This window comes from Caretta caretta, chromosome 7 (genome assembly GCF_965140235.1).
Source record: "Caretta caretta isolate rCarCar2 chromosome 7, rCarCar1.hap1, whole genome shotgun sequence".
NCBI lineage: Eukaryota > Metazoa > Chordata > Testudines > Cheloniidae > Caretta > Caretta caretta.
Genome location: NC_134212.1, coordinates 56,843,398 through 56,870,932, shown reverse-complemented (window position 1 = coordinate 56,870,932; position 27,535 = coordinate 56,843,398). Strand labels below are relative to the sequence as shown.

At 45.9% G+C, this 27,535-nt stretch overlaps 1 protein-coding gene across 3 annotated transcripts in view; it reads right to left on the bottom strand.

Annotated features, from left to right (window-relative positions):
* The window catches only part of PIK3AP1 (phosphoinositide-3-kinase adaptor protein 1), an 81,319-nt gene that overhangs the window by 33,495 nt on the left and 20,289 nt on the right, over positions 1-27,535 (bottom strand). For 2 of the 3 annotated variants that reach the window (XM_048858801.2, XM_075130718.1), the window contains 2 exons: positions 6,041-6,189; positions 2,975-3,119 (listed from right to left, as the gene is read on the bottom strand). In XM_048858801.2, coding sequence (XP_048714758.1) covers positions 2,975-3,119; positions 6,041-6,189 — 294 coding nt within the window. Of the gene's footprint in view, positions 1-2,974; positions 3,120-6,040; positions 6,190-17,072; positions 17,094-27,535 lie in introns of those variants that run through there. The other variant, XM_048858803.2, reaches the window with a different exon arrangement.

Genomic DNA, 27,535 nt, shown 5'->3' with positions numbered 1-27,535 from the left:
AGAACATGTTGTTCATTTTAAGAACACTTTCATTATAGATGTCACAAAACGCAAAGAAGGTACCGATGTGAGATTTCTAAAGCTAGCTACAGCACTCGACCCAAGGTTAAAGAATCTGAATTGCCTTCCAAAATCTGAGCAGGATGAAGTGTGGAGAATGCTTTCAGAAATCTTAAAAGAGCAACCCTCCGATGCAGAAACTACAGAACCTGAACCACCAAAAAAGAAAATCAACCTTCTGCTGGTGGCATCTGACTCAGAAAATGAAAATGAACATGTGTCACTCTGCACTGCTTTGGATTGTTATCGAGCAGAACTCATCATGAGCATGGATGCATGTCCCCTGGAATGCTGGTTGAAGCATGAAAGGACATATGAATCTTTAGCGCATCTGGCATCTTGTGACGCCGGCTATAACAGTGCCATGAGAATGCCTGTTCTCATGTTCAGGTGACATTGTAAACAAGAAGTGGGCAGCATTATCTCCTGCAAATGTAAACAAACTTGTTTGTCTGAGCGATTGGCTGAACAAGAAGTAGGACTGAGTGGACTTGCAGGCTCTAAAATTTTACACTGTTTTATTTTTGAAAGCAGTTTTTTTTGTACATAATTCTACATTTGTAATTTCAACTTTCACGATAAAGAGATTGCACTACAGTACTTGTTTTAGGTGAACTGCAAAATACTATTTCTTTTGTTTTTTACAGTGCAAATATTTGTAATCAAAATAAATATAAAGTGAGCACTGTATACTTTGTATTCTGTGTTGTAATTGAAATCAATATATTTGAAAATGTAGAAAACATCCAAAAATATTTAAATAAATGGTATTCTACTGTTGTTTAACAGCACAATTAATCACGTGATTAATCACAATTAATTTTTTTAATCGCTTGACAGCCTTGGTATTTAAGTTAACAGTCTTGTTTTAGACACACTACCTTAACCGTTTGCTGGGCCAAGTTCTCCCCATTTCTACCCACTGACTTCAGGGAAGCTGAACAGGTGTAATGATTTGTCCCTCTGTCCCTCAGACTGTCACATTATGACATAACGTGCAAATAATGATGTTTTGATTTGCTGTCTGTTCCAGGGAAAAAGGATTGTTTCTGGTCAAAACTAACATTTTTCAGCAAACCAAAAAGTTGGAAAAAGAAGTTATTTCATTTGAGATTTAAAATTTTTTTTTAAAAATAAAATCTAAGCAACTTTCTCAATGAAAAATCATTTCAAATTGAACAATCAAAACATTTCGTTTCCACTTTTTCGGTTGATTTTTATTTTTCAAGCGAAACCATTTGTGAATTTGACATGAATTCACAAAATGTTTTGGTCAACATGAATGTGCGTTTTGTGGTTAACAAACCCTTGAGATGAAAAATTTTGCCCAATTCTAATTATGGACATTTTTCTCAAATGAAGCAACAGAGTCACCACTTGACTCAAGAAATCAAAATGGATGTTAACTCACCCTACTGGGAAGCTACCACAAATTTATAAAGATGCCTCGAAAACCCCATTGCTAAACTTTGGTCCAAAATTTAAGTTCAGGTTTGTAACTTTCAGTTTGGTTTTTTTACAAACCCAGAACAAATAAACGGGTTTGCATGAATTAAAGAGCAAGCTACACTAGTCAGTTTGTTCGAGACTTGTGTAATGAATTATGTACCACAAATATATATTAAATAATGATTATATATATTACTGTTAGGAAATAGAAAGGTATGGGTTTTTTTGTATGTGTTTCGGCGGATGCAGCAGTACAGATTGTGCTGATAAGAAAATTGGTTTGGGTATCTTATCAGTAAAATTCTTGGCCTATGCAGACAACAAGATGAAGCAGAGGGAGCTAGTAGCTTTGGAGTAAATCCAGTGCACACCCTTTCCCTCCCAGCAAGACAAGCAAATGTGTAAAAACCCCAAGACCACAAAATCATACCAGTAAGAAGAATAAACAACTACTGTAAGATAAAAACAACTGGATGGAGTCAGTGGGGTTGAAAGCAGAGAATAGATGTGTTGGAAACCAGACAGAGAAAAGTAAGTTTTCGCAGGATAAGCACGAATGTATTATTGGAGGTTAGTTATTGTGATTTACATATGATAAATTAGTGGTTTAGACTAGATAAGGACACAGATTAGGTAACTTGGTAAACTGAGTCTGCGCAAAGTTAAGGAACAGGGAATAAAAGATAGAGACTGACAATAAGGAAGTGGAGAAGACATAGGGGAAGAAGAGTTGAACATAGTAGAGACCAGAGCCTTTAAGAATCACTCTGGCCCCAAGCAAGGTAACTTGATCATTTTTTTTCTTGCCTTATCTGTTTTTGCATGTATATGTAATTCCTAGGTGAGACTAGCATTGTCTTAAAACATACATAATCAAGGCTAAAAGAAACTGTGTAAGCCTAAATTGAAGTGGATCTCGTTTTTCACATAGCAAGTTTCACTTTCAGTATCCAGTGGATTCCTATGAATTAGGGAAGCACTGTTGCTTTTGTGTTTTTTACCCTTTTGAGGGATATTGAAATTCTCAACACAAAGAGTGCTAACGAAAACTGCTTAAATGTCAAACTTTCCTAGCAGTTATATTTTGTGCCTACACTACCCTGCTGTGTCCTTTGAAGCCATTCCGTACAAAGAACACCATTACTGGCATCAATCTTTTTCTGATGCCCTGGTGGCGGTGATAATATTTTGCACTTCTGAGGGTTCATTCAGCTTCCAAGTGCTTTACAAGCCATAACTGTTCTTCAAAACTCCCAATGAGGAGGGCCAGCGTTACAGTTGTGACCTTACTGATTGGGGACACAAACGCACAGGGGACAAGGGACTCTACCAATCCCACACTAAGACGCAGAGCTGGGAGGAAGCAGAAGTTTGTGATTTCCCTGCCTCTAGCTTTTTGTGTTCCAAGCTCTAGATTGTTCCCATCTGCAACAGTTTAATTCCCAGAGGGAGAAGTTCTACCTACCAGGAGCCTGTACAGAGACAGTGTATTCATTTTCCATCTTGGCTGGCACACGCACAGATTGGGCATTCTCTGGAAAGAATTCAGCTTCTGTTTTCACTTGACAATCCAGTTTACATTTCATGATAATATAAAGTGTTGTCTGCACCTAGGAGTAAAGGCATCACAACATGTAGGTTCACAATATCCTGGAGCCGTTCTTCATTGCAACCCCAGCACTGCTCTCCCCAGTGCTGAATTCAGCTCAGAGCAATGGGGACACCTTTTCAGGGCTTCTAAACACCACTTGGAAAAAGTAACCCACTACAAGTGATTGAAACTTCTTCTGTGTCAGATTTCAGCATCACACACAGGGCTCTGTATCTGGGTTCTGTGGGTGGCTGAATAAAGCTGAAGACAGTGGACTGGGGCATGCTGTGAAACTGCCAGACATCCTGGTGCTTGCACCTGTGTTTAGGTGACAGGTTTTAATGCCTCGGGATGCGATTTATATGGTGAAAACATGAAATCGGTGCTTGTGGCATCCACTAGCTAGGAAATGAAATATCATAAGAGCACGAGATCGGTTTCATTAGCATCATAAATGACTCCCTTAGGCTCAAGAGCATGTGAAGGACAACCCCTAAAACAAATATTGGACCCTGTCTACATCGTGATCTATAATCCACAACTTCTCAGGCTTTGTCTACACTATCACTTTTGTCAGTAAAACTTCTGAAAAAACACACACCCCTGACTGACAAAAGTTTCACCGACAAAAACACGGGTGTGGATATAGCTACCGCCGCCACTCGTTGGGGGATGGTTTAATTATACTACAATGACTGTAGTCGATGACCTATTAGTGTAACAAAACTTAAGCATTTTATTACACTAACAGGTCACCGACTACAGTAATTGTAATCTACCAGTATCCTGTAGGTCCTTTCATGCTCACAGTCTCTTATGCAGTAGACCAGGATCAATCAACCATGCCCGTGGGATACAGCCTGTCCAAAGTAGAGGATTCAGCCATTTCTAGGTACCAAAGATGACAGAAAAAGCCTACCTCAGTTTCTGATTTCCCCCTTAGTCTTAGATCATCAATGATTGTATCATGCCATGAGTTGGAGATTCCTAGCCACTGCTGGTGACACCTCGGACAATGCACTCACCCTCATTTTAAACAGGAGGAAACAAAGGCATAGGGGTGAGTTACCTACGTTGTTGCGAGGCTTAATTCATGAAGGCCTGTTATCACCGTGTGGAAGGCATGAGAAATGGATAAAGCTTTATAGCGCGTATAGCGCTGGTAATGCATGAGGCGATGATGCAACCCGGAAATGCGCTGAGACGATGGATTGTCCAATAACTGCACAGAGATGGGAGCAGCATCACTCCCACGTAAGTACATTGTCCAGGAAGCTCCAAACATACCCCAGGTTTCTTTTTTCAGCATGCTCAGCCCCACAAGACCTTGAGGCTGCCCAGTGCTCAGCCAACTTCCCAGGTAACTTTGCTGTTTGTGGTGGGGTTGTCCCCACGGCAGTCATACCAAGGAGAGCACACAAAGATCTTCGGCCTCAGTCACGGGCGAGGACGTTTCACAAAACACAGTCAGCTACTGCCTTTGAATCTATTCCCGCCACCCTTCCGTCCCGCTAAGGAATGCTTCTGCCACACAGGGCACCTCTCCAGTTCAACAGCAGCATTCATTCTCCTTCGTGTTCAGCTGCTACCACGCACAGCCTTGGGCTACAGGTAGGTAAAGCTTGGAACTCCCTTCGAAGCTCAAATTCAGTTACACACAGCGACCACTAGGGGTCATGGCTGCTGCAGTTAAATAAACCCTTGTCCCAGCCGTGTCACCCTCGGCGCCCACAGATCTGGAAGCAAAGGCCTAAGAGCAAGTTTCAGACCCGCCACCCTCTCCGCCCCTCCCTGAACATTGGAGCGTATTTTGCTACTGTGCATCTGAGCCAGAAATGCCCAGTATGCTGAAGCCATTTTAGACGAGGTGACAACAATACTGCCAAATCCTAGCATCCAAAAATCAAGAGTCAGGTGCAAAAATATGAATGGCTTAAAAATTCTTGTTAAACAGATTCTGGATTCTCAGTTGCCTACTAATCTGTGCTTTTATGGCTCATGTTTTCAAGCTTCTCTGCAATCATGAAGCCTAGAAACTCTAAATAAAAGCTGAGTGTCCCATGGTCACATGACTCCAGGAGCTGGGGCTTTAAAACAGACTCCAAATATGGAGAAACTATAAAAGCGTGGGAGTTGGCCACACCGAGACGAGTGTGGAAACATATCGAGTTGCTGACCTTGTTTCATTGCACTAAAAGGCTAAGCTGGCGCCTTTTCCACAATGCATGAAAAGGAAATAACGTAAACTGGTGGTCAAATTGCAACACTGCAGTGCTACTTAGCTGTTGTGTTTTTCAAGTCTCCTGTAACAGTCCATTCCTCAAGTTGCATGGACATCAGATCTCAAACTAAGCAGTATCAGGCTGGGTCAGACCAGAACATGTACCCCCAGATACGGAGGGAAGTGAAGTCGGTGCTCCATTAGGTGGTGCTCTTGTGTCAGAGTTTGCTGGGGCATATGCACAGTACTCTACATCCGGGGAGAGAGGCGGGGGAGATGAGCTGTGCTGACAGAGATGCTGTTTTTCAGAAGAGACAGGAAACTGATCCAGATAATTTGCAGGAAATGCCTTGGCACCCTGACAAGTTGGTGTGTTAACCCCAGAACCTGCAAATAGTCCAACACGACTTACTACATCCCACCAACCTGAATAAGCCCATAAAAGCCTGAGCCTCTTCCACAACCTTCAGATTGGGTGGCAACCCTGTTTAAGTCTTCATCGGAGGCTTTACAGTGCAGCCAGGACAACCGTAGGACACTGAGTGTCGCAGTGTTGTTTCTGGGCTGTGGAAAGGAATCTCAGGAGATGGAGACACTGAGGGTGGGGCTGAAGGAAAAGTACTGAGCTTGCATCTCCAGCAGGGCAATGCAGAGCACTAGCCGCTAGTGCTCAGTACAATCCCATGTCGAGAACGCTAGAGGAAATGGACATACTGTACCCCACAGCGTATGCGGTCAGGCTGCACCACCAGGTCTCCCAGGGTGCTCTCGGATGTCCCGTGCTGCTGACTCATTGCAAGTTTTCTGGAGTAAACTGGGTTTCTCTCGTCTTCTGCCTCTGTATCAGTCACAGAATCGCAGCCAGAGTCTAAACAAAGCAGACAGAATCCCGTTAGGCCATTCTCATGCACTAAAAATACATGGATGCATGGAGAAACACACAAACCTCAAAGCATTTTAAAAGAGAACCTGCTGAAATTCTTAAACAAGAACTCAGAAAAGGAGATCTAGTTGAAGAAAGGGGAATCGACTGAGTTTCCTCATTTATTCCTGTAATGGGACGTCTGGGGTTGGTTTGCATTTGTTCACAGCGACATACAGCTCCACAGAACTGCTGTAGCGGCACTGAATATGCTTATTCAACAGCCCCATTCATATGAAAATGAGACGACATAAACATCAGTTACAGGAATTTGGTCGTCAGCTGGGCTGATTCTAACAGTTCACACTCCTCTCCCAAAGCAATTAAAGGATAACTGATCCCCCTTAGTGCCAGTGATGAGCCTGCTTTTGGGGGCCTACTTGTACTGCTCACCACAGAGAGTTACATCAGACTATTGGATGCACCCTTTCTGCTCCAACCCAATCAGTCTCCCTCATTACTTCACTGCTGTTCCAGGCCTGGGCCCCCTCCATTCCCACAGGTCCGCCAAGGCACCTGCAATGCCCCTGGTTGCGCTTGGGATGAATTTGGCCCCCAGAGTTTAAAGGCCTCTTGATGAGCACTTAGTTTTAGCTACTCCATCCTGTGTCCAGCAAGCGGACAGAGGAAGGGATAGAGGTACACACATTAGCCAGTGTATCATACTTCCCCACTCAGGTTGGTGGGGTTTTCTGTTTGCTTGTTTTTCATTTTGTTTCATTTTAGGAGGAGGGAGGGAGCATTTTATTTATTGATATTTTGGGTCATTTACAATAAGCCATTACAATTACATTGTCTTGACATGTATAGGGATTTTCTTATTACAGAATTAACAATATTAAACAACTTATTGTATGTTGGCCATATATTGTTCATCATTAACTTCTCCTTTCCCCCCCCCTTATTATTTAAACACAACCATCACATGGTATATATATTTTGCTATTCATACTGACTTTTTGGGGTGGGGGGAGGAAAAATCTGAAAGCTTTCCTTGGGGGGCCGGGGGGTAGGAGAGTGGAAGAGTCTCGGGACAATAGGAAGAAAGGAAAGCTAAAGAAAGCTAAACAATTCAATTATTATTCTCTGTGTAGATCCTTCTTGATTATCCTGTAGGTATAAAATTACTGTGTCTGTGTCAAAGCCTCTCAATTATCTCAGTGTCTCTATTGTATTATTTCTCTGTGCAAGGTATATGATTACTTTATCCAGTGTGTGTGAGTGTGAAAGAGAGAGAGAGAGAATTTGTCTGCCACTGTTCTCACAAAACGTGTTGAGTCTTCCGTTATCCGCTGTTCTATTTATTTCCTTCCCCACCCCATCCCCCTCCCCAGGAATCACTGCCTTGGTCACAAAGTTAAGATTGCTCTTTTTACTAGAAAGAACAAGAAGAGAAGTAGCTCCCTGATTCCCAGCTTGGATCTTTTTAACAGGCCAGCTCCCGACATATGTCTTTAAGTCCTGCTCAAGGGCTATTTCTAACATTTCCTCAGGCTGGTGTTGATTGAAGGTCATCCTACGGTTGCCGTGATGGATTTGTAGCTGCCTGTAATAATTTGTGTGTGTTGTATATGTTTGTAAGGGGATTTACCGTATTTTGTTCAGGTTATTGCAATTGCTACTATGGGAATACCCTGAGTTATGTCAAGATCAAAGGGTTGTCGGGAAAGGCACCCAGGAAAGGAAGGTGGGGGGTGGAACCAGATATTCACTTCCCAGCAAAGACGTGAAACAATGCAAGAGGTAATCACGGTGCTGCTCTAGCTCAGACCCTCTGCAGACTGGTTTGAAGCAGCAGGTCCAAGTATGTGAGCTAAGATGACAAGGAACTTTGGCTAGATTTAAAGAGAGGCCATCAAGGATAGGGACAGAGAGAGGATAAGAGGAACAGACTGAGATCCAGACTCCCAGAGCTTAGGTATCTGAGGTAAGATAGGCTTGCCTAGGACTCTATGTAAAACAGACATGTGGGTAGACCCCTTGCTGTTTTAAAAATCCTTTTCTCTCATGCTATGCTTTGTTCCTGCTATTAAGATTAAACAATACTGTGGTTTACGAAGGCTGCCTGGTCTCTGTATTCACCTCCACTCACATGCTCCCAAAAAGAACTGCAGGGGACAGATTCAGTCGGACCTGCAGGGTAAGCATGGCCTATACCCAGCGTGCTGTCACCCCAGGTCTGGTCTAAGAGTGGGACAAGCACAGGATTCCACCCTGAGAGAGGTGAAGGCACAAGGCCTGGGAGTGGAGAGGTCAGAGGTGCAGTGAGCCCTGTCACCATGACAGTTCCTCAGAAGAAGAATGGGGGCCTCGGTCCAGTTTCCCATAGACAACATCCATATCCACAAAAATGTCAACCAGCTGAATTGGTCTTGTTGGCAGTCACAGAAGAGGCACCAAGAACTGAGCTGGGCAGCGATGAAACCCTCCTGTCCCAACAAGAAGCAGCCCCTTCAGCATACTGACAGGACACAGAGGATGCTTGTACAACCGCTGCCCATCTTGCACCCAAGGTGTGGACAGAGGATGTTTGTTTGCAGGCCTGTCACCTATGACTAGTACTCAGTTTACACCACTGAAGAATCAGAAGTGAAGTCACTACCTTCCCTTGCCAAAAACTAATCACAAAGCTGCCATGATGTCAGGGAATTCTGAGTTTTGTTTAGCTGGTTCCTGCTATTCTTACAGTGAGAAAAGTCATGGCCAAAATTTTCTGAAATGACTGGTTTCTGGCTTGGGGGAATAGGAATGATTTTTTTAAATGATTGATTTCTTATTTAAATCATTAATTTTAAAATGTACACGTTGCTAGTTTTCTCACAGTGAGAATACTAAACTTAAACAGAATTGGTAAGCCAACAGCCCATGCTATATTTCCAGATACCTTTTGATATACTTAATTTTCGTAAGTCAAGAAAGCTTGAAGCGGCTAAACGAGGTTCCATTAGGAGCACAAGTCCCCACTGATTTCAGATCGTAAATCTCTGGAACAGGGGCTGTCTGTCTTTTTGTTCTGTGCTGGTACAGCACGTAGCACAATGGGGACCTGGGCCATGGCGGGGGCTGCAAGCTGCTACTGCAATACAAATAAATAATAAGAAGTCACCTGGGGAAAAACTGAGACTAGTTTCAGCTCCTAAGTGTGGGCTGTCAAAAGCACCCAGGTGTGGCGGTCATGATAACTTTGTTATGCATTGTATTTAAACGGTTTTTCATTGTCTACACTGGAGCAATTTTGTTTTGAAGTGACAGATTATATCCCATTAAACGTAATGAAAAAAAGAATACAATTGTAACCCCCAATTCTGCAAACACTCATGTACATGGCTTAACTTTAAGCACGGGAGCAGTCACATTGAAGTCAATGGGCCTATTCATATGAGTGAAGGTACCTACCTGCCAAAGTGCTTGCTGTGTTGGAACAAAACTGGAAGTCTCTGAACCAGCAGGATTGCAAAACTCAAAGAAATGATACCCTGACAATAGTGGTATTTTAAAAACCAGCATTTGTCATTTAGTTACAACACTGTAGTCTAAGGTTACAATAGCACAAGTTTTCAGATTCGTTTTTATTTATTTTTTAAAATTGATGTAAATTGGATGGAGACTTTAAATTTAAATCAATGCTTGAAACTGCCCTAATTTAAAAATCACTCCACTCCATTTTGGGTGCCAACTTTGGACCTAGTGGTCAGAGGCGCTGAGCATCCCATCCACTTCTGCTGAAGTTGTGGTTTTTCAGTCCCTCTGAAAGATCAGGCCCAAGTGCATCGAATTGGCCATCAGAAAATACAAGCCACTTGAGAGACTGCCTCCCACCATCAGCTGTTTTCTATTTCCTGCTGTACAAGTTTGTTGTAATTGAAACTGACAAAGAAGTATGTTCAGACAAATGAGATCTCTGGGAATAGCTACAGACCTAACGAAACACGCCCCCCCCCCCCCCCCCCATCTCTTATTTGTCTCTCTGCAAGTGTGTTTCAATGTACATAGCTGCCCCCGGACCATTCTCTCCAGGCTGTTGTCAAAACAGCACAGCTTCAGAGATTCCTGATGAGCTCGGACAAGTCCCACTGGAACCAACTTTTTATAATCTCTCGGAGATAGTCCCTGATTTGATCAAACCTCTGAGAGGATGGAATTGCTGCACTGAGCAATCATGTGTGTGACTTGGTTACAGGAACAATTTAAAATCCCTGAAATTTATGCAAAGCCTGGCATCCAGAGGGATCCCAAAGCACCCTGGAGTATAGAGGGATCATTCCCCACCCTTAAAATGCCACCATTTCTGAGGTGGAGCACAGTACCTGTGTAACACTGACAGACCCCGGTCATCAGGAGGCCGGATCAAACCTGGGCCTTCTGGAGTTAAATGCATGAGCTAAAAGCCATATGGCCCTTAGCTATGGCTGTAGAGCAGACACATTAATTTCTCTCTCTCTAAGTGGTCTTGGTGCCACTAGATGGGACAGAACACCACACCCAGGAAGCACGTGGGTTACATACTTCCCCTAGCTGAGGAAGCGCATCCCGAGCATCAGTCCCCCAAGCCAGACAGTCCCTCACCCCTGTGGGTGGAGCCTTCTGCTTGCTTACAGGGGCTAACACCCCTTCTGCACATCTCCCTTTAGCTGCGGGAGTGGGGAGGGAGCTGAAGGAACTCTACAAGTTTTTGTTAGCAGCTGTGAGAACTGGAGGGTTCTGGAGGGAACTGGAGGGGCTGCACCTGTCTTTAAGGTACTAAGGGCAATCCCCAAGAACCATAAGCCCGCTCAGATTGCCTCAGCACCAGGAAGATTGGCTGAGACGGGATAAGACAGGATTTCAAAGACCTAGATGAGCACAATAAAATGTGGACAATCAGCACAGCGTCCATAAAAGAAACAATGATTCAGGCCTCTCTAGTTCACTAGAATTGTTTGATCACAGCTACAAAGCTGGGAGGAGCTGCAAGTGCTTTGGAGGATAGAATTAAAATTCAAAATGATCTGGACAAACTGGAGAAATGGTCTCAAGTAAATAGGATGAATTTCAATAAGGACAAATGCAAAGTACTCCACTTAGGAAGGAACAATCAGTTTCACACATACAAAATGGGAAATGACTGCCGAGGAAGGAGTACTGCAGAAAGGGATCAGGGGGTCATAGTGGATCACAAGCTAAATATGAGTCAAAAGTATAACACTGTTGCAAAGAAAGCAAACCTCATTCCGGGATATATTAGCAGGAATGTTGTAAGCAAGACACGAGAAGTCATTCTTCCTCTCTACTCTGATTAGGCCTCAATCTAGAGTATTGTGTAGAGTAATTGTGAGTAATGTGTAGAGTAATGGTCGCCACATTTCAGGAAAGAGGTGGACAAACTGAAGAAAGTCCAGAGACGAGCAACAAAAATGAGGAAAAGTCTAGCACAGTGGTTCTCAGGGTCCGGGGCTGCTGGGGGGGCCGCAAGCAGGTTTCAAGGGGTCCGCCAAGCAGGGCCAGCATTAGACTTGCTGGGGCCCAGGGCAGAAAGCTGAAGTCCTATCTTATGGGGCTGAAGCCTGGGGCCCTGAGTCCCGCCACCCCAAATTGAAGCTGACTTAGCTTCATGGGGTCCCCTGTGGCATGGGGACCCAGGCAGTTGTCCTGCTTGGTACCCCCTAACGCTGATCCTGGCTTTTCTATGCAGAAGAACAGTTGTGGCACAAGTGGGCCATGGAGTTTTTATAGCATGTTGGGGGGGCTCAGAAAGAAAAAGGTTGAGAACCCCTGGTCTAGAAAACATGAACTTATGAGGGAAGATTGAAAAAAACTGGGTTTGTTTCGTCTGGAAAAGTGAAGACTGGGGGGAGGACTAAACAGTTTTCAAGTACATAAAAGGTTGTTACAAGGAGGAGTGAGAAAAATTGTTCTCCTGAACCTCTGCAGATAGGACAAGAAGCAATGGGCTTCTGAGCAATGCAGGAAGGGAGATTTAGGTCGGACATCAAGAAAAACTTCCTAACTGTCAGGGTGGTTAAGTGCTGATATAAGTTGCCAAGGGAGGCTGTGGAATCTCCGTCATTGAGGATTCTTAAAAGCAGGTTGGACAAACACCTGTCACGGATGGTCTAGATAATACTTAGTTCTGCCACGAGTGCAGGGGACTGGCCTAGATGACCTAGCAAGGTCCCTTCCAGCCCTATGATTCTATGAAAACAGTGGTCAAGGAGAGCCACCTGACAATATATTTGGGATTTGTTAAAGCTTCTGAATGGTTTGATCTTGCAGGGCATTTCCTCAGAGTCCTAGTCCTTTCGCCTGACTGGAGGCTATGGAAACAGAGCTATTAGGTAGAGTGAAAACAGAGCGAGCCATGTTAATCAGTTACTGGATTAACTGCTGATGGAGCAGCCAGCTGGGGGAACTTTGGATATGAACTATTCACCTGTTCTTTCATTCAGAAAACCCTGACCCTTGCCTGACTAACTTCCCCTGAAAGCAACTGGGCAACGCTGAGGGGGCTATACGGAAAGACTGAGCTCCCCATCCCTGATACCTGAACATGCATGCGGCAGAGCACAGTCCACTCTACTATTCCTGGCAGTGCAAAGACCCAAAGGGACAGGCAGAGTTGGCCTCATTACACCATCCAGGCACCTGAAGAGTGACCCGACTCCCCCCACCACACACCCCACCATCTATATTTGCAAAATGGGTATAATTATAAGTGAAAACATCCAGATAAGAGAGACCACAACTGAGAGGGTCTGATCCCTTGATCAGTAAGGGAATACCTGAATTGAGCTTCCTCTGTCAGTAATTATTGTAATCTCGGTCTTGGTAGGGAAGGACCCTTTCTGCTCCCCTTCAACTAAACTACCCCAAAACCAGGCCTGACGGCTTCTGAAGTACCCATGAGAACAGCAGCCAGGCAAGGAACCATGGTCCTACCAACCCCACTGCATTTCCCTTTGAAGGGTGGACATCCAGGCAGTGCTAGTAGCTGCACGTCTCAGAGAGCAACTCCATGCAGTGTCTCTCCCATCCCAGCCAAGCCCTCCGCAATCAGCTTCACAGCCAGCTGGGCTGTTTAATATCAGTGTGCATCTGTAGCTCCCAGTCAAAAACATGAGAAAAACTTGGTCTGGCCACCTGCTATCCTAACTGTTTACTAGAAATATAAGCCAATGGGAAGCATCGAGTTATTTTAATATACTGAATATTGTTACACACAGAACATACATCCGGGCTGTCATCCATTTCCTCCTGACTACACTGATTTTATCTGCATGGAGCTGACAGCTGTGGTTTCTTAGTACTTAGAAGTTAGGCATGTGAGCTGACTGAAAGAGTCTGCAACTTGTCCCGAGTACTTCAGCCTCTAGATATTAATAGGGTTCACAGGACTTAGCATTAACCAGCCCGACAGACTGAATAATGAATCCGCTAAGCTTGCGCCCTTATGGGTGATTAAAGAGCAGCCGAATTTAGTGTCAATACACCAAGGATGAGTGTGAAAGCCTACATGTGGACCGGCACCTCCACTTGGACAATGAGTTCAGATCTAACTGGGCAAACTCAGCTGTATTTGCCAGAAACTTGGTAAAATCCTAGAAGTGACAAGGAACTTTGGCAGAATTACAGCTGGAAACGCGAGGCCCTGTCCTCCGTTGTACTCGCCTCCAGAATGCTGCTGCCTTGCACAAGGGATATGAGCTTGGTCCAGGCTCACCCCAAGTTCCTGCACTGTCAGGGGAAATGGAAGCAGGTGCGATTGACCTCAAGTGGTGGGATAAGAGAGCACTATGTAACAAGTGGAGCAACTCTGAAGAGAGAAAACAGTAACACAGGGGAGACTCTTCCCCCCACGGCTCTTCCCCCCGCACCATTTCCTTTCCCCCAAGGCCCTGCTCCTGCGCCGCTTCTTCCACCCAAGACCCCGCTCCCCTGCTCACTCCTCTCCGCCCCCTCTTCCCCTTCTGCCTGTAAAAACTGGGAGGGCATAGCCTGTCCACTTTTAAAAGTGATAAGGCCATGGCCCCCTGACCCCCGCCCCCCCCCCCCCCGTTTGGGTGCCCCTGCCCTCAGTTCCACCATAGTTTCCCCACCATCCCCCCAGAATGCCTTTGTGTGAGGATGAACTGTCTCCCTACAGGGGTTCTGTACCCCTGTTACACTAAAGTCTCATGGCGCTGAGCTCCCGTTGACCTGTGATCTGACCAAGCTCACACAGTGCAAGGGAAGCAAAGGCGAAGTGCCTATGGTGGAGACAACTGCCTCATGCTGCAGAATTCCATCTTCAGGGTCACCACCTTTGACCAGCCCAAACTTCACTTTCCATGAAAAGGAACAAGGCAAGTCTGCGTTTGTTCAGTCTACGTTTGTTCCATGTAAGGGAACAATCCTAATATCACCCCCCGATAACTGTCTCAGTGGCCGCAGGAACGGCCATGCTGATCAGCCCCCTCCACTTCTCATCTTCAACCAGCCTCGCCCTCACTTCCCCCAGCAACCCATTTGTTACATTCATGTGTGTCCTACCCACAATGAGCCCAGCTCTTCCGGGCAGCGTGAGGACCTCCTATTTGTTCTATAAAGATGACTTTGAATGGTTTATAACAGGCTAGGCCACCCTCCCTTTCAGGCCAGCAAGCTGGGCCTATTAAGTTTAGGGTGACCAGATGTCCCAATTTTGTAGGGACAGTCCCGATATTTTGGGCTGTGTCTTATATAGGGTGCCTATTACCCCCACCCTCTGTCCTGATTTTTCACACTTGCTGTCTGGTCACCCTAATTAAGTTTAGCCTTTCTTTGGTTTTGCCTTCGTTTCGTGTCTCATAGAACTTGTGTTTTCTTTTGGACTGAGATGGCCACCAGGTTGCTAACAGGTCTATTGACAGAACCAACCTCTGCTCCGTTCTTCTTTGTGAGTAGTTGTAAAGCTCAGTTGTGTTTAATTTTGTAAATAAGCACCTAGTTATTCAGGCAGTGGGTGCTCTAGAAATCAACATACACTGTATTGCAGTTTATATATGGAGCACTTTTGATCCCAAAATAAGGAGTCTTTTCCTTTGTTATATTTTTGGCCCTATGGAAATATCACTGAAAGGAAAAGATGGTCTTCTCAGCAGACTGCCAGAGATTTTCATGACCTTCTGCAGTCTGTTAAAAATTAATCCAAGTGAATAACCTACCGGGTTCACTCTTCCAGGGGTGGACATTCCCTAGACTCTGCTTTCAAGTTACTTTTTAGTTTTATCGCTGAACAAAAAAGCAGAGGGACAGAGCTTGGTCACTGAACAAGAGAGGCTGTTTGCACTGTAATGACAAGGAGTTCCATGTTACTTTCATAATACTGGTAAGCAGAGATAGGAAGAGAGTGGGAGTTTGCAGACCAGAAATGCAGCATGCATTTCTGAGACCAGTGAGATCAACAAAAAGCCAGCCAGAAAAGCCAGGAGGTGCAGGGACCAGAGAAGAGAAAGCGAGGAGGAAAACATGGACTGGAATAAAGGGAAGCAGAAGACACAGTGGTAATATGAGCAGCCACAGGTGGAAGGGGAAGCAGCAGGGACCAGAAGAGCTTTGAGTAGTGGCTTTTGGGTTCAGACAGATATGAATTAATAGCCTTCAGGTCGCGAGTCGGGACATAGTCCCCTTTTTAAGGGCAATCAATGAAATTTAGCATGGACTAAAAGGCAATTAATTTATGTTGTGATAGAACCCAAAGGAAAGATCCCATTGAGCATAGCACTGAACACACATACACCCCGTCATGGATCCACGCCTGGCCTCTGACCTTCATACAGGCTCTCTGGGAATGTATAGGCCCTAGGTCTCCACTTTTAGGAAGGGGGAGCGGTGTGGCTCCGCTACTTTGAGATTAAGGGCCCAGCTTCGGCACCACTGTCCCTCATCGTGGCTCTTCCAGCAAGTCCAAAAGAACCTAGTAGGAGACTCAGCCCTCTCCAGAGCCATACAACCAGTAGATGTTTTGCAGCGACACAGGACAGCCTTTTCCAAACAAGCCAGTATTAAGCACTCAACTGGAATACAGTATTAAAGGGTCCTTAGGTTAGAATGGAGACAGCAAAGCTTACATGTAAGTTCATGCTGGCCGCCTCACCTGCCTCTGCCCTAAAGCCAGCCTTCCATGTCTCCCCCCTGCACTGGTCCGCTGACTTCTCATGACCACCCTCCCCCCAGCATCTCCATTCTTCGTATCAAGTTGCACTCAGGCTGATTCTGCCGGGCGTTAAAAGTTAATGACCAGTCATTCGTCTTCCATTGTCTGTCCAAGGCAACTCCTTTTGCATGTGGACAGTTCTTGAGAGTTCACACCACCCCAGACATGCCTTCATAGAATCATAGGGTTGGAAGGGACCTCAGAAGGTCATGTAGTCCAATCCCCTGCTCAAAGCAGGACCAATCCCCAATTTTTGCCCTAGATGGCCCCCTCAAGGATTGAACTCACAACCCTGGGTTTAGCAGGCCAATGCTCAAGGGTCAACCCTGGGTTTAGCAGGCCAAAGCTCAATGTTCAAGGGTCGCAGCCTTCCACTCCCCTCCTGAGCCCATCCCTTCAGCATGGCCCTCTCCACTTCCTCCACAAAGTGGGACAGCAAAACAGGCAGGGGGGCAAGTCCGAGCCGCCAAGGTCCCCTGACTGCCGCTGCATGGAGTAAAGTGCTTCCTCAACTGCTATGTGGGGAGTATCATCCATCCCCCTCCCCCATGAGTACTGGGCACCCTTCCCCTATCACCCACTCTTTTTCCCAATTTTCTCCCATTTTTAATTTTTTTTTATAAAACTCAATAAAGTCCTGGGAAATTTAAAAAAACAAAAACAAAACAAAAGGCCTTACCCATCCCTTACTCCCCTTACCCAAGAGGAGGAATTAACATCTTCAGACCTAGTAGGTCACATAGGCACCGACTCCATGAGTGCTCCCAGGCTCCCATCAGCTCAGTGCCCACTAGCTACAGCTGTTTGGCAGGGCTGCCGATCAGCTGTTTGGAAGCTGGGGGAGGTGCTTGCGGGAGGGTGGAGAGCAGTGACTGGCGGGCAAGCAGGGGCCTCGGGAGAGGGGTTGGAGCAGGGACGGGGTGGGGGTGGAGCACCCGGGGGAAAAATAAAAGTCGGCGCCTATGGTAGGTCAGCACACTAAGTGAGTGCGTAAACTGAGTCATGCATTTGCCTCAAAATACAGGCCTCTCCCACACCTTCTCCACACAGCTTATAGTCTAAACATGCACCGGTCTCTGCTTATAAATCAAATAAAGGGGAATTGAGAGGACAAGTTAACCTCATCAGGACTGTTTCACTGCTTATCGAGTAGTTGTTGGCAGCACACCCACAGTGGCTACTGAGGGATTAGTAGACCTGTCACAGCCCACACACCAAGCCAGTATCTGCACAGAAGGCTTGGTAAGGATGGCAGAGTGCTTGAGGAGAGAGTCCTCTCTGCACAAACAATGGACCAATGTGGGGGAGCTGGATTAAGCCCGTGACTAAATTCTACTCACAGACCTCGCAAGAGCCTTTCCTCACTGCCAGAGTCTTTCACTGCAGCGGGGAAAGGCTCCGGCAACAGGGAAGCAGCGAGGCATTACACCGCTAAAAATAGCAGTGTAGATGGGGGAAGACCTAGCTTCGGAGCGTAGCGAGCCATGTAGGTATATACCCTATGGTTCTGGTGTATCTGTACTCTACCCATCTACGCCACGCCTCACCGACTGCACTGCTCTTTATACCCATGCTAGCTGGTCGTGCAGTGTCTGTACTCTAAGCATCACCAGAAGTGAAGATATAGCCAAAGAAGTGCAGCAGGTTTCCTAACAAAGCACAGCCCCTTGACAGCCCCTTCCTCTGGAAAAGCGCGCTGAATGAAAAGGAAATTGAGAACATAGTTATTTTCCAAAATCCTTATGAAGTTGCAGTTCTCACTGGTAAATTAGCAATTTTGGAACAAATTGACAACTTAGACAGTAATCAGTCACCAGGACCAGATGGTATTTATCCAAGAGTTCTGAAGGAACTCAAATATGAAATTGCAGAATTACTAACAGTGGTATGTAACCTCTCATTTAAATCAGCCTCTGTGCCAGATGACTGGAGGATAGCTAATGTGATGCCAAGTTTTTAACCAGGGTCTAGAGGTGATCCTGGCAACAACAGGTAAGCCTAATGTCACTACCAAGCAAATTGGTAGAAACTACAGGGAAGAACAAAATTAGACACGTAGATGAACACGATATGTTGGGGAAGAGTCAATACAGCTTTTTTAAAGGGAAATCATGCCTCACCAATCTATTAGAATTCTTTCAGTGTGTCAACAAGCATGTGGACAAAAGTGATCCAGTTGATATAGTGGACTTTCAGAAAGCCTTTGACGAAGTCCCACACCAAATGTTCTTAAGTAAAGTAAGGAATCATGGGATAAGAGGGAAGGTCCTCTCATGGACCAGTAACTGGTTAAAAAATAGGCAGCAAAGGATAGGAATAAATGGTCAGTTTTCAGAATAGAGAGAGGTAAATAGTGGTGTCCCCCCAGGGTCTGTACTGGGACCAGTCCTATTCAACATATTCATAAATGATCTGGAAAAAGGGGTAAACAGTGAGGTGGCAAAGATGGCAGAGGATACAAAATTACTCAAGATAGTTAAGTCCAAAGCTGACTGAGATTTACAAAGAGATCTCACAAAACTGGGTGACAGGGCAACAAAATGGCAGATGAAATTCAATATTGATAACTGCAAAGTAATGCACATCGAAAAACATAATCCCAACTCTACATTTAAAACGATGCAGTCTAAATTAGCTGTTATCACTCAAGAAAAGATCTTGGAGTCATTGTGGACAGTTCTCTGAAAACATCAGCTCAATGTGCAGTGGCAGTCAAAAAAGCAAACAACATGTTAGGGACCATTAAGAAAGGGATAGATAATAAGACAGAAAATATCATAAAGCCACTATATAAACCCATGGTTTGCCTACACCTTGAATACCGCATGTGCAGTTCTGGTCGCCCATCTCAAAAAAGATACATTAGAATTGGAAAAAGTACAGAGAAGGGCAACAAAAATTATTAGGGGGATGGAACAGCTTCCATACAAGAAGAGATTAAAAAGGCTGGGGTGTTCATCTTAGAAAAGCGATGGCTGAGGAGGGATAGGAGAGAGGTCTATAAAATCATGACTGGTGTGGAAAAAGTGAATAAGGAATTATTATTTACTCCTTCACATAACACAAACACCAGGGGTCACCCAATGAAATTAATAGGCAGCAGGTTTAAAATAAACAAAAGGAAGTACTTCTTCACACAACGCACAGTCAACCTGTGGAACTTGTTGCCAGGGGATGTTGTGAAGGCCAAAGTATAACTAAGTTCAAAACAGAATTAGAGAAGTTCATGGAGGGTAGGTCCATCAAGGCCTATTAGCCAAGGTGGTCAGGGATGCAACCCCATGCTCTAGGCATCCCTAAACCTTTGACTGCTAGAAACTGGGACTGGTTGACAGGGAATGGATCACTCGATAATTGCTGTTCTGCTCATTCCCTCTGAAGTATCTGGACCTGGTCACTATCAGAAGACAGGATACCGGGATAGACAGACAGTTGGTCTGACCCATTATGGCCATGTTCTTAGTCCTGCTCTCGGAGTAGGGCCACTAGCGTCATTTCGAAGACACAAGCAGTGCAACAGCCTGCCTGAATCCAGCAGGGGCTTCCCTCCAAACCCAACCAAGGTGCACAAGCAAGGGGGCTTCCTCCTCCAGACATGACTCCAAGATCGTTTATTAAATACTGCTCTTTACAAACATAGCCACACACTGCCCTTGGCAATCCTGGAGAGCTAGCCTCTCCTGCCGCCAGGTAAACATATGTACAGCCCAGATAGGGCTATCCCTATTCATCCATAATTTGCCTAGAGAGAATCCTGCTTCGCCTGAGACTCAGTTATCCTTACTGCTCCTTTTGGGCAGAGGCCTAGTGTGCCGATCTGGGACAGGGTGCAGTAGCCACATTTGAACACCAGCAGACGGGGAGTTCACTCCAGTGTGTACATCTGTGAGAGCTGAAGAACCAGTAAGGCCCTCAAAGGAAAGCTGAGGCAGAAGTGCAGCTCCCTGAATAAGTGCTTCCAAGGAGAATACAGCTGCAATAGGGCTGAGTTGTAGTCTAGAGTTGGCTTTGTCTCTTTGTTTATATCAGAATCTTGTTATGAACCGTGTGCCCCAAACTTCAAGAGTGAAGGGACAGATGGTTCACTCTGTCTGCCTCACTTAACCAAGAGCAGGCAACACATCAAAAAGCACATGCCCGCCTGGGGATTTTTCCCAGTGCTGAAAATCAAGTTATAACTGTCACTGATTCAGGGCTTCCTGTTGAGTAACTATGTACAATAAAGGAACATTCAATGCACAGATTAGTTCTTTCCCATCTGTTTAAGATGTAAGCTCTTCGGAGCAAGATTTATTATTTGTTATAATGTTAGTACTACAGAAGAGTTTCCAGACCACTCCAAAAACTCCATTAACCTGGAGTTGTGGGTGAAAGTATTTATCAGATGCTCTTGAAAATGTTGTCACTAAGCGGTAAGGCCCTGTGAGGCTGCAAGCAGAGTTCAGATGGTTGCAGCAAAATGGACTTTCTTCAACAAATGGGTCTCATCATCTCCTGCATCTTTGCGTGAAGACAGAGTTCAGGATCTATCCCACCCTGGTACTACCTGTCCTGCTATATGGGTATGAGGGTGTATTCCCCACACTGGCCCTGAGAGGGTAAATTAGGCCCAATTAACCTGTAAGTGACACCTGGAGGAGGAGCTAGGGAACAGGGATTGATTAATCAGACATGAGGCTCAGCTGGGCGGGAACAGGAGGGGTCGTATAAAGCCAGATAGTTGGCAACAGAAGGAGGCTGCAGGACAGTAGTCTGGGAGAAGGGAGGTATGCTGGGACCATAGAAGGTAGTCCACAGTTACTCCATGGGAGGAAGGAACTGGGAGGCTGACAAACCCAGACAGGGGGGAAGCAAGGAATGTAGGAGAAGGATCAGGGGAAAAGGAACAAGGAATAGGAAGGAGTGCAGATCTTGGCTGCTGATTAGAGGGCCCCTGTGCTGGAACGGGGAGTAGATGGTGGGCCTGGGTTTCCAGGGCTTCCAATCCAGCACTTCTTGCCAGTAATAAATTTAAATAATTGAGGGGTGGGATAATGCTGCTCCTTAGTCTCATTCTCCCTTTGTCTGCCTTGGAATTCCCTTCTGGAGGGCCCCCAAGCTTGCCTGATTGTTGACATTAATGCCTGGGGTCATCAACACCATGAAAAATCATAGTCAAATTCTGACTTCCTAACAGCCTTTGAAGGGTGGGGTGGGTCTGATCCATATGGTGGGTTATTGCGACCCATGAAACAAACTATTGTAGCAAATGCCTTGGGAGATTAGCAACAAGCACTAACGGCACAAACTCAGTATATAGTTGCGTGTCATTGTTGCAAGAGGCCTGGGATGCACAGTGTGGCAGGACTTTTCCAAGTTATGTAACACTGCAATAATTGCTGTTTATTTCTACATAAGCTACAGCATAGGTACCAGTCTCATGCTTTAAGCATAAACTTACCATGAGGGGGGCTGATCAGGAGGGAGTATCCCCACTTCCTACACAGTCAGTTTAGTGCATTTTGGGGTTTTGATAGTCCAGTAGGTACAGAAGAGCTCTCCAAATGATCGGTCAAGTCCCAGAGGTCTATTCCTGCCTCTGACAGTGATCATGAGCTTCGGCAAATCATGTAGCTCAAACTTCTCAAACTTGGGTGCCTAAAGCCTGGCACATATTAGGCATCAAGTATGGCATGAATGACTCTGTTCATTTCCCATACTCCAAACGAAGCTAAGAATAGTCTGTCTTGTGAGGATGTCAGCACTGAGATCTTTAGTTGCAGGGCACTGTGAAGATTCAGTGTCTCTCTGAAATCTCCCACTGGCTAATGGACTCCTTCTGAAACACTGTCGGTATTTACTCTTCTGATCATTCCTTCAGGCTGACTCTGTACATTGCACTTTGACTCACTCAAGGTCACCAGCCTTACCTTGCAACATCTTAATGAGAAGTGCCCAGAAGAGATAAAGGTATATAAAGCACTCTCTTTCAGGTTCAGATGTATTTCTAATTGTCCTAAAAAAGAGAAGCAGGGTCCAAGATAGCCTCGAATACTGGACTGTGGCTTTTGTGGATGAGATTTTAAAAAAGCAATAGTTTACCCAAATTAAATATTTTAAAATACAAATCTTCACTGCTCCGAACCACAGCAGCCACACCATCGTAACAGAGCCAAAGATGTACAGAGTAGATCTTATTGCCTGCTGCAAAGCTTTGTACAGGTTCGCATCTCCATATTTGGTGTTGAGCTCTCCACCGGACAGTGAATTTGGTAGCGTGGCTCTTTGCAGCAGTAGCTGCTTCGTGTCTGTCATGCAGGAAGGACTCTTACTATGTCCAGTGTTATGGCTGGATTGCGCCAGTTTCTGACAGCCCAAGCACTGGCCATGGCTGGAGATGGAATGTCAGAAATGACAGATCCATGATGTGTTCTGGCATGACCGTTCCTTTGCTCAAGGAGAAGATGAAGAATCGTGGAGCCATGAAGCAAGAAATTGCTTTCTTACTCTTAATATATGAAAATGGTGCTTTGGGACCTGTGATGCTACTGTAGCAGGGGTGGGCAAACTTTTTGGCCCAAGGGCCACATCTGGGTATGGAAATTGTATGGCGGGCCATGAATGCTCACAAAATTGGGAGTTGGGATGCGGGAGCGGGGGAGGGCTCTGGCTGGGGGTGCAGGCTCTGGGGTGGGGCCAGAAATGAAGAGTTCAGGGTGCGGGAGGGTGCTCTGGGCTGGGTCCGAGGGGTTCGGAGGGCAGGAGGGGGATCAGGACTGAGGCAGGGGGTTGGGTCATGGGAGGGGGTCAGGGTGCAGGCTCTGGGTGGTGCTTACCTCAAGCAATGGAGGTGCGGCCAGGCGGCTCTGCCCACTGCCCTGTCTGCAGGCGCCACCTTGCAGCTCCCATTGGCCACGGTTCCCGGTCAATGGGAGCTGCGAGGGCCATGCTTGAGGTGGAGACAGCATGCTGAGCCCCCTGGCTGCCCCTATGCATAGGAGCCGGAGAGGGGAGATGCTGCTGCTTCTGGAATCTGCGCGGAGTGGGGCAAGCCCCAGACCCCACTCCCTGGATGGAGCGCTGGAGCGGGGCAAGCCCCGGTCCCCACTCCCCAGTGGGAGCTCAAGGGCCGGATTAAAATGCCTGGAGGGCCGGATGTGGCTCCCAGGCCATAGTTTGCCCACCCCTGTACTATAGAGTGAATATCTGGGAGGGGGCAGCCACCAGCAGCAGTGCCTCACCAGAGCCCAACACAAGCATCTCTAACTTAACATGGCCCCAGAGATCCCTCCAGCCCTATGGAAGTTTCGAAGTTCCCCTTGCCTTGCTGGGTCTTAGCATCACCCTTGCTCCCTTGCTGACTCCCTGGAGTCTTCATACAGTGGCTTCCCCTAATTCCTACATGTTCCTGTTGAGGCTGACCGCAAGTTACCTTGGCCTGTTGTTACAGAATAGTTCGGGGGGGAGCTAGCAGTGAATTGGCTTTGACCGGCCAGGCTGGCTTGCAGCCACTCGACTCGATAAACAAGAAAAGAGACAATGAGGGTTAAGTGTGGGAATAGAAAACAGTAGTGTTTCCTGCCAGAGCCTGCTTGTGGATGTACACGCCCCCCCTTAGAAAGAGATGATGATAAAAAACAGCTATGTGAATTACTTTAGATGAACAGTCTCACCTGTGGACCCTGGCCTTGTGGATGCCCAGGAATTCCCCAAGCTGGAGCAGCGCCTGCTACAAGCCCTCAAGAACAAGGCTTGAGTGTCCGGGACTATCCATAGAAGAAGGGGTGTAAGCATTGATTCTTGCTTACTTGCTTGGTTACTGGAAAGCACATATTTAGTAACACGTGAAGGCTGGGAAGCTTATTATAGTTTGGCAATAAACCCGGTTATACTTATGCACCTGGTCTGGCTTCATTGAGTGTATCCGAGCCTCCCCCCGCCTGCCCCGCTTTGGCTCGACAGTTCCCAGTGTGGATTTCACTCCAAATAGGCCTCCTTATACTCTTTAAAATCCTCAAGAACTACTGTGGCTCTTAGAAGATCCCCAGAAACTGAGGGCCAGATACTGACTTCTGCACTAAGCCTACGATTCTTGCTAAGCTCTGCAGACAGTCGTTTGGACTTTAGGGAGGCATGAAAGTAGGCAAATCAGGGACAGGAAGGCAGGAATCAAGGTATTGAGCTAATGGGAGCAAAGGAACATGGGAACTTAAGCTGGCTGGGGAGCCAAGGACCCTAAGGAGTTCCTAGAGACCATGTAGTGTCTGCTCCTTGACATTTTCTGGCTCTCACTGCCCTGAGGAGCAACCTGTCTTGCACAGTTCCATTGTTGTACGGAAATACGCTGTCCGGGTTCTTAGACTGGCCTTATTACCAGGGTATCAGAGTGGCGATTCTCATGTTAATTTTCTTTGCTGCATTGTGTTGACCTGCAAGATACACTTCTTTGCCCTGGCTCTGGGAACAGAACGTGGTGATGTTTGAGGCAATTTTGGGGTCCTATGGAAATTTGCTCCATGGGGTAGGAGATGTGCAGGGTAGCCTGCTCCCAAAGCTTGCAGGTAGGTAAACCCTGAAACTCCTACAGAGCTTCATTAAGCAGGAGTTGAGATTGGGTGAACATATTAGAAAGAAGAACAGGAGTACTTGTGGCACCTTAGAGACTAACAAATTTATTTGAGCATAAGCTTTCGTGAGCTACAGCTCACTTCATCGGATGCAAAGCTTATGCTCAAATAAATTTGTTAGTCTCTAAGGTGCCACAAGTACTCCTTTACTTTTTGCGGATACAGATTAACACGGCTGCTACTCTGAAACCTGTCATATTAGAAAGAGAAGGATAAATATTCTTTACAAGTAGTGTGGTTATAAATAACAGATATAAGAAACCCAGGAACTTCAGAGTTCTGTACTGCAAGTGATGGGGGTTATATAAAGATAAAATGTACAGTTAATGCACATAAAGAACATTAATTATGCCCCACAGGGGCACCCGGAGAAACAGACTAACACCTTATCCGTCTGTAACAAATGGGTTTCTTCCAGCCATAACCACAAACTAAGATCTCCTCTTAGACATACAAGTCCACCGAGGCACTTCATAGATTCCTGACTTACACAAACTAAAAGCAATCCTTGACCATTCTCACTGATTCAGCATGCCACCAGCTATATGAGTGTCAGACAGCACTAGTGTCTCCTTGTACAAACTTTTTGAACTCAGATAATGAAATTACAGCACATATTTGAAAAGGGCAAAGGCTAGTGTGGTGAGAAAGCATAAACCTATAATTGGCTTCATCCCTATCCCTAACAAGAAGTGTGCACTGCAGAGAACTATTCTCGATAGTGCACAAACTGATGTCTTTAAATATAGACTGTGCACAGCCATAAACTGCAGACTCTTGTGCAAAAAGACGAAGCAAAGTGGCCAGTGACAGTCACTGCACCAGTACAGTGGCTTTATCCAAATGTAGGATAGCCACCGGCAGTGGATTTCTGGAAGCTCTTAGGAAAAAAAGTTTATTCCAAAATTAGCATGCTTTACACAGTAGATATGAAGGGAAGATTGCAGCTGGCATCACAACAGGGGCGGCACTAAGGTTGTTTGAGAGATGTTAATTGTGCATCTCCACTTTCAAATAACGGGATTTCCTAAGTTTCATTTTTAGCTTTGAGTTTCTTAGGTTTGTAAAGACTATTTTATATCTACATTCCTGTAGAGTTTTTCTGGGTCAAATTTTCAAAAGTCACATAGGACCTTAAGTCCCACTGACTTTCTGTGGTGCACCAACACCACCATAATCATCAAATATACACAGTCTACTGAGGAGCATTGCACCAGCAGAGTGACCATAGTTGATGGTAGAGAGACAAGATGGGTGGGTAATAATATCTTTTAGTGGCATTGTATAGTGAAGTTCCCAGATCTGGCTCAATCCTGCAAATCCACAAATCTCTGGGGTGCCCCCCAGGCTCTGCCAGGTAGAAGCCGGGTGTGCACCCCTTTGTGCGTCAATGCAGAGTTTGAAGGCACGGCGTTCTGGGGTATTTGGTCCATCCTGGGGATGTGGCTGAAGAGCATCCAATGCCACTTTTGAATATGATAAGCGATTGATTGAAGTCGACACCTCTGCAAGACTGTGACATTTTGCAAAAAGTCAAACCGCTTTATGCTCAGGATTTGGTGCTGACAGTGCCTATGGAATGTCTCTGGCCACTCCAAGTCTGCCAGGTTTCTGACCCATTGTAACGGAATCCACTCACTGCAGATGGCGCCTCCTCCTGGTCACTCTGGGGATTAGCTCTGGTCAGGCATTGCACCTTCCTCTGGCGATGTCTCTCCCATCATCCTCTCACCCTGTGGACCCCTCTTGCTCCAGGAACCGCAGCCTCCTCTTCATGACTCGACCCTCCAGCCAGGCCACTGGGTGGTTCCTCCTTGCAGGCCATCTCAAAGTCCCACTGTACAAAATGGCAGTCTTCCCTTCACTGCTCTGACCGTGCCACTCCTCCAGTGGCTGGTAGGGTTCCTCCATCCAGACCAAACATGGCATGGGCAGCAGCAGGGAAAGCTTCCTTTGGCACCCATCCTGGCCAGACGACTAGACTATGGAAACTGAATTTTCAGTCGGGCCAATGCAAGGCCAGTTAGTGCTGGGTGAGATGGCAGCTCAGCTAATGGACTGTTTCAGTAAAGTCACCTAGATCTGCATGGTACCTTTGATTTAACTGACCAGTAGAAAAGCGGGAGTGGAGTTGCTCCTAAATCCCACTCCGATGGGGACACGCTGGAAGGTGGCACGAACAGGAGGGACAGAAAAAGTCTTTAAAGAAGCCTTACTGAGGATGCAGGAACAAACCATCCCAATGTGCAGAAAGAATAGCAAATATGGCAGGCGATCAGCTTGGCTTATCACAGAAATTTCAGTCAGCTTAAACACAAAAAGGAAGCTTACAAGAAGTGGAAACTTGGACAGATGACTAGGGAGGAGTATAAAAATATTGCTTGAGCATGCAGGGGTGTAATCAGAAAGGCCAAAGCACAATTGGAGTTGCAGCTAGCAAGGGATGTGAAGAGTAACAAGAAGGGTTTCTACAGGTATGTTGCAACAAGAAGGTGGTCAGGGAAAGTGTGGGACCCTTACTGAATGGAGGACGCAA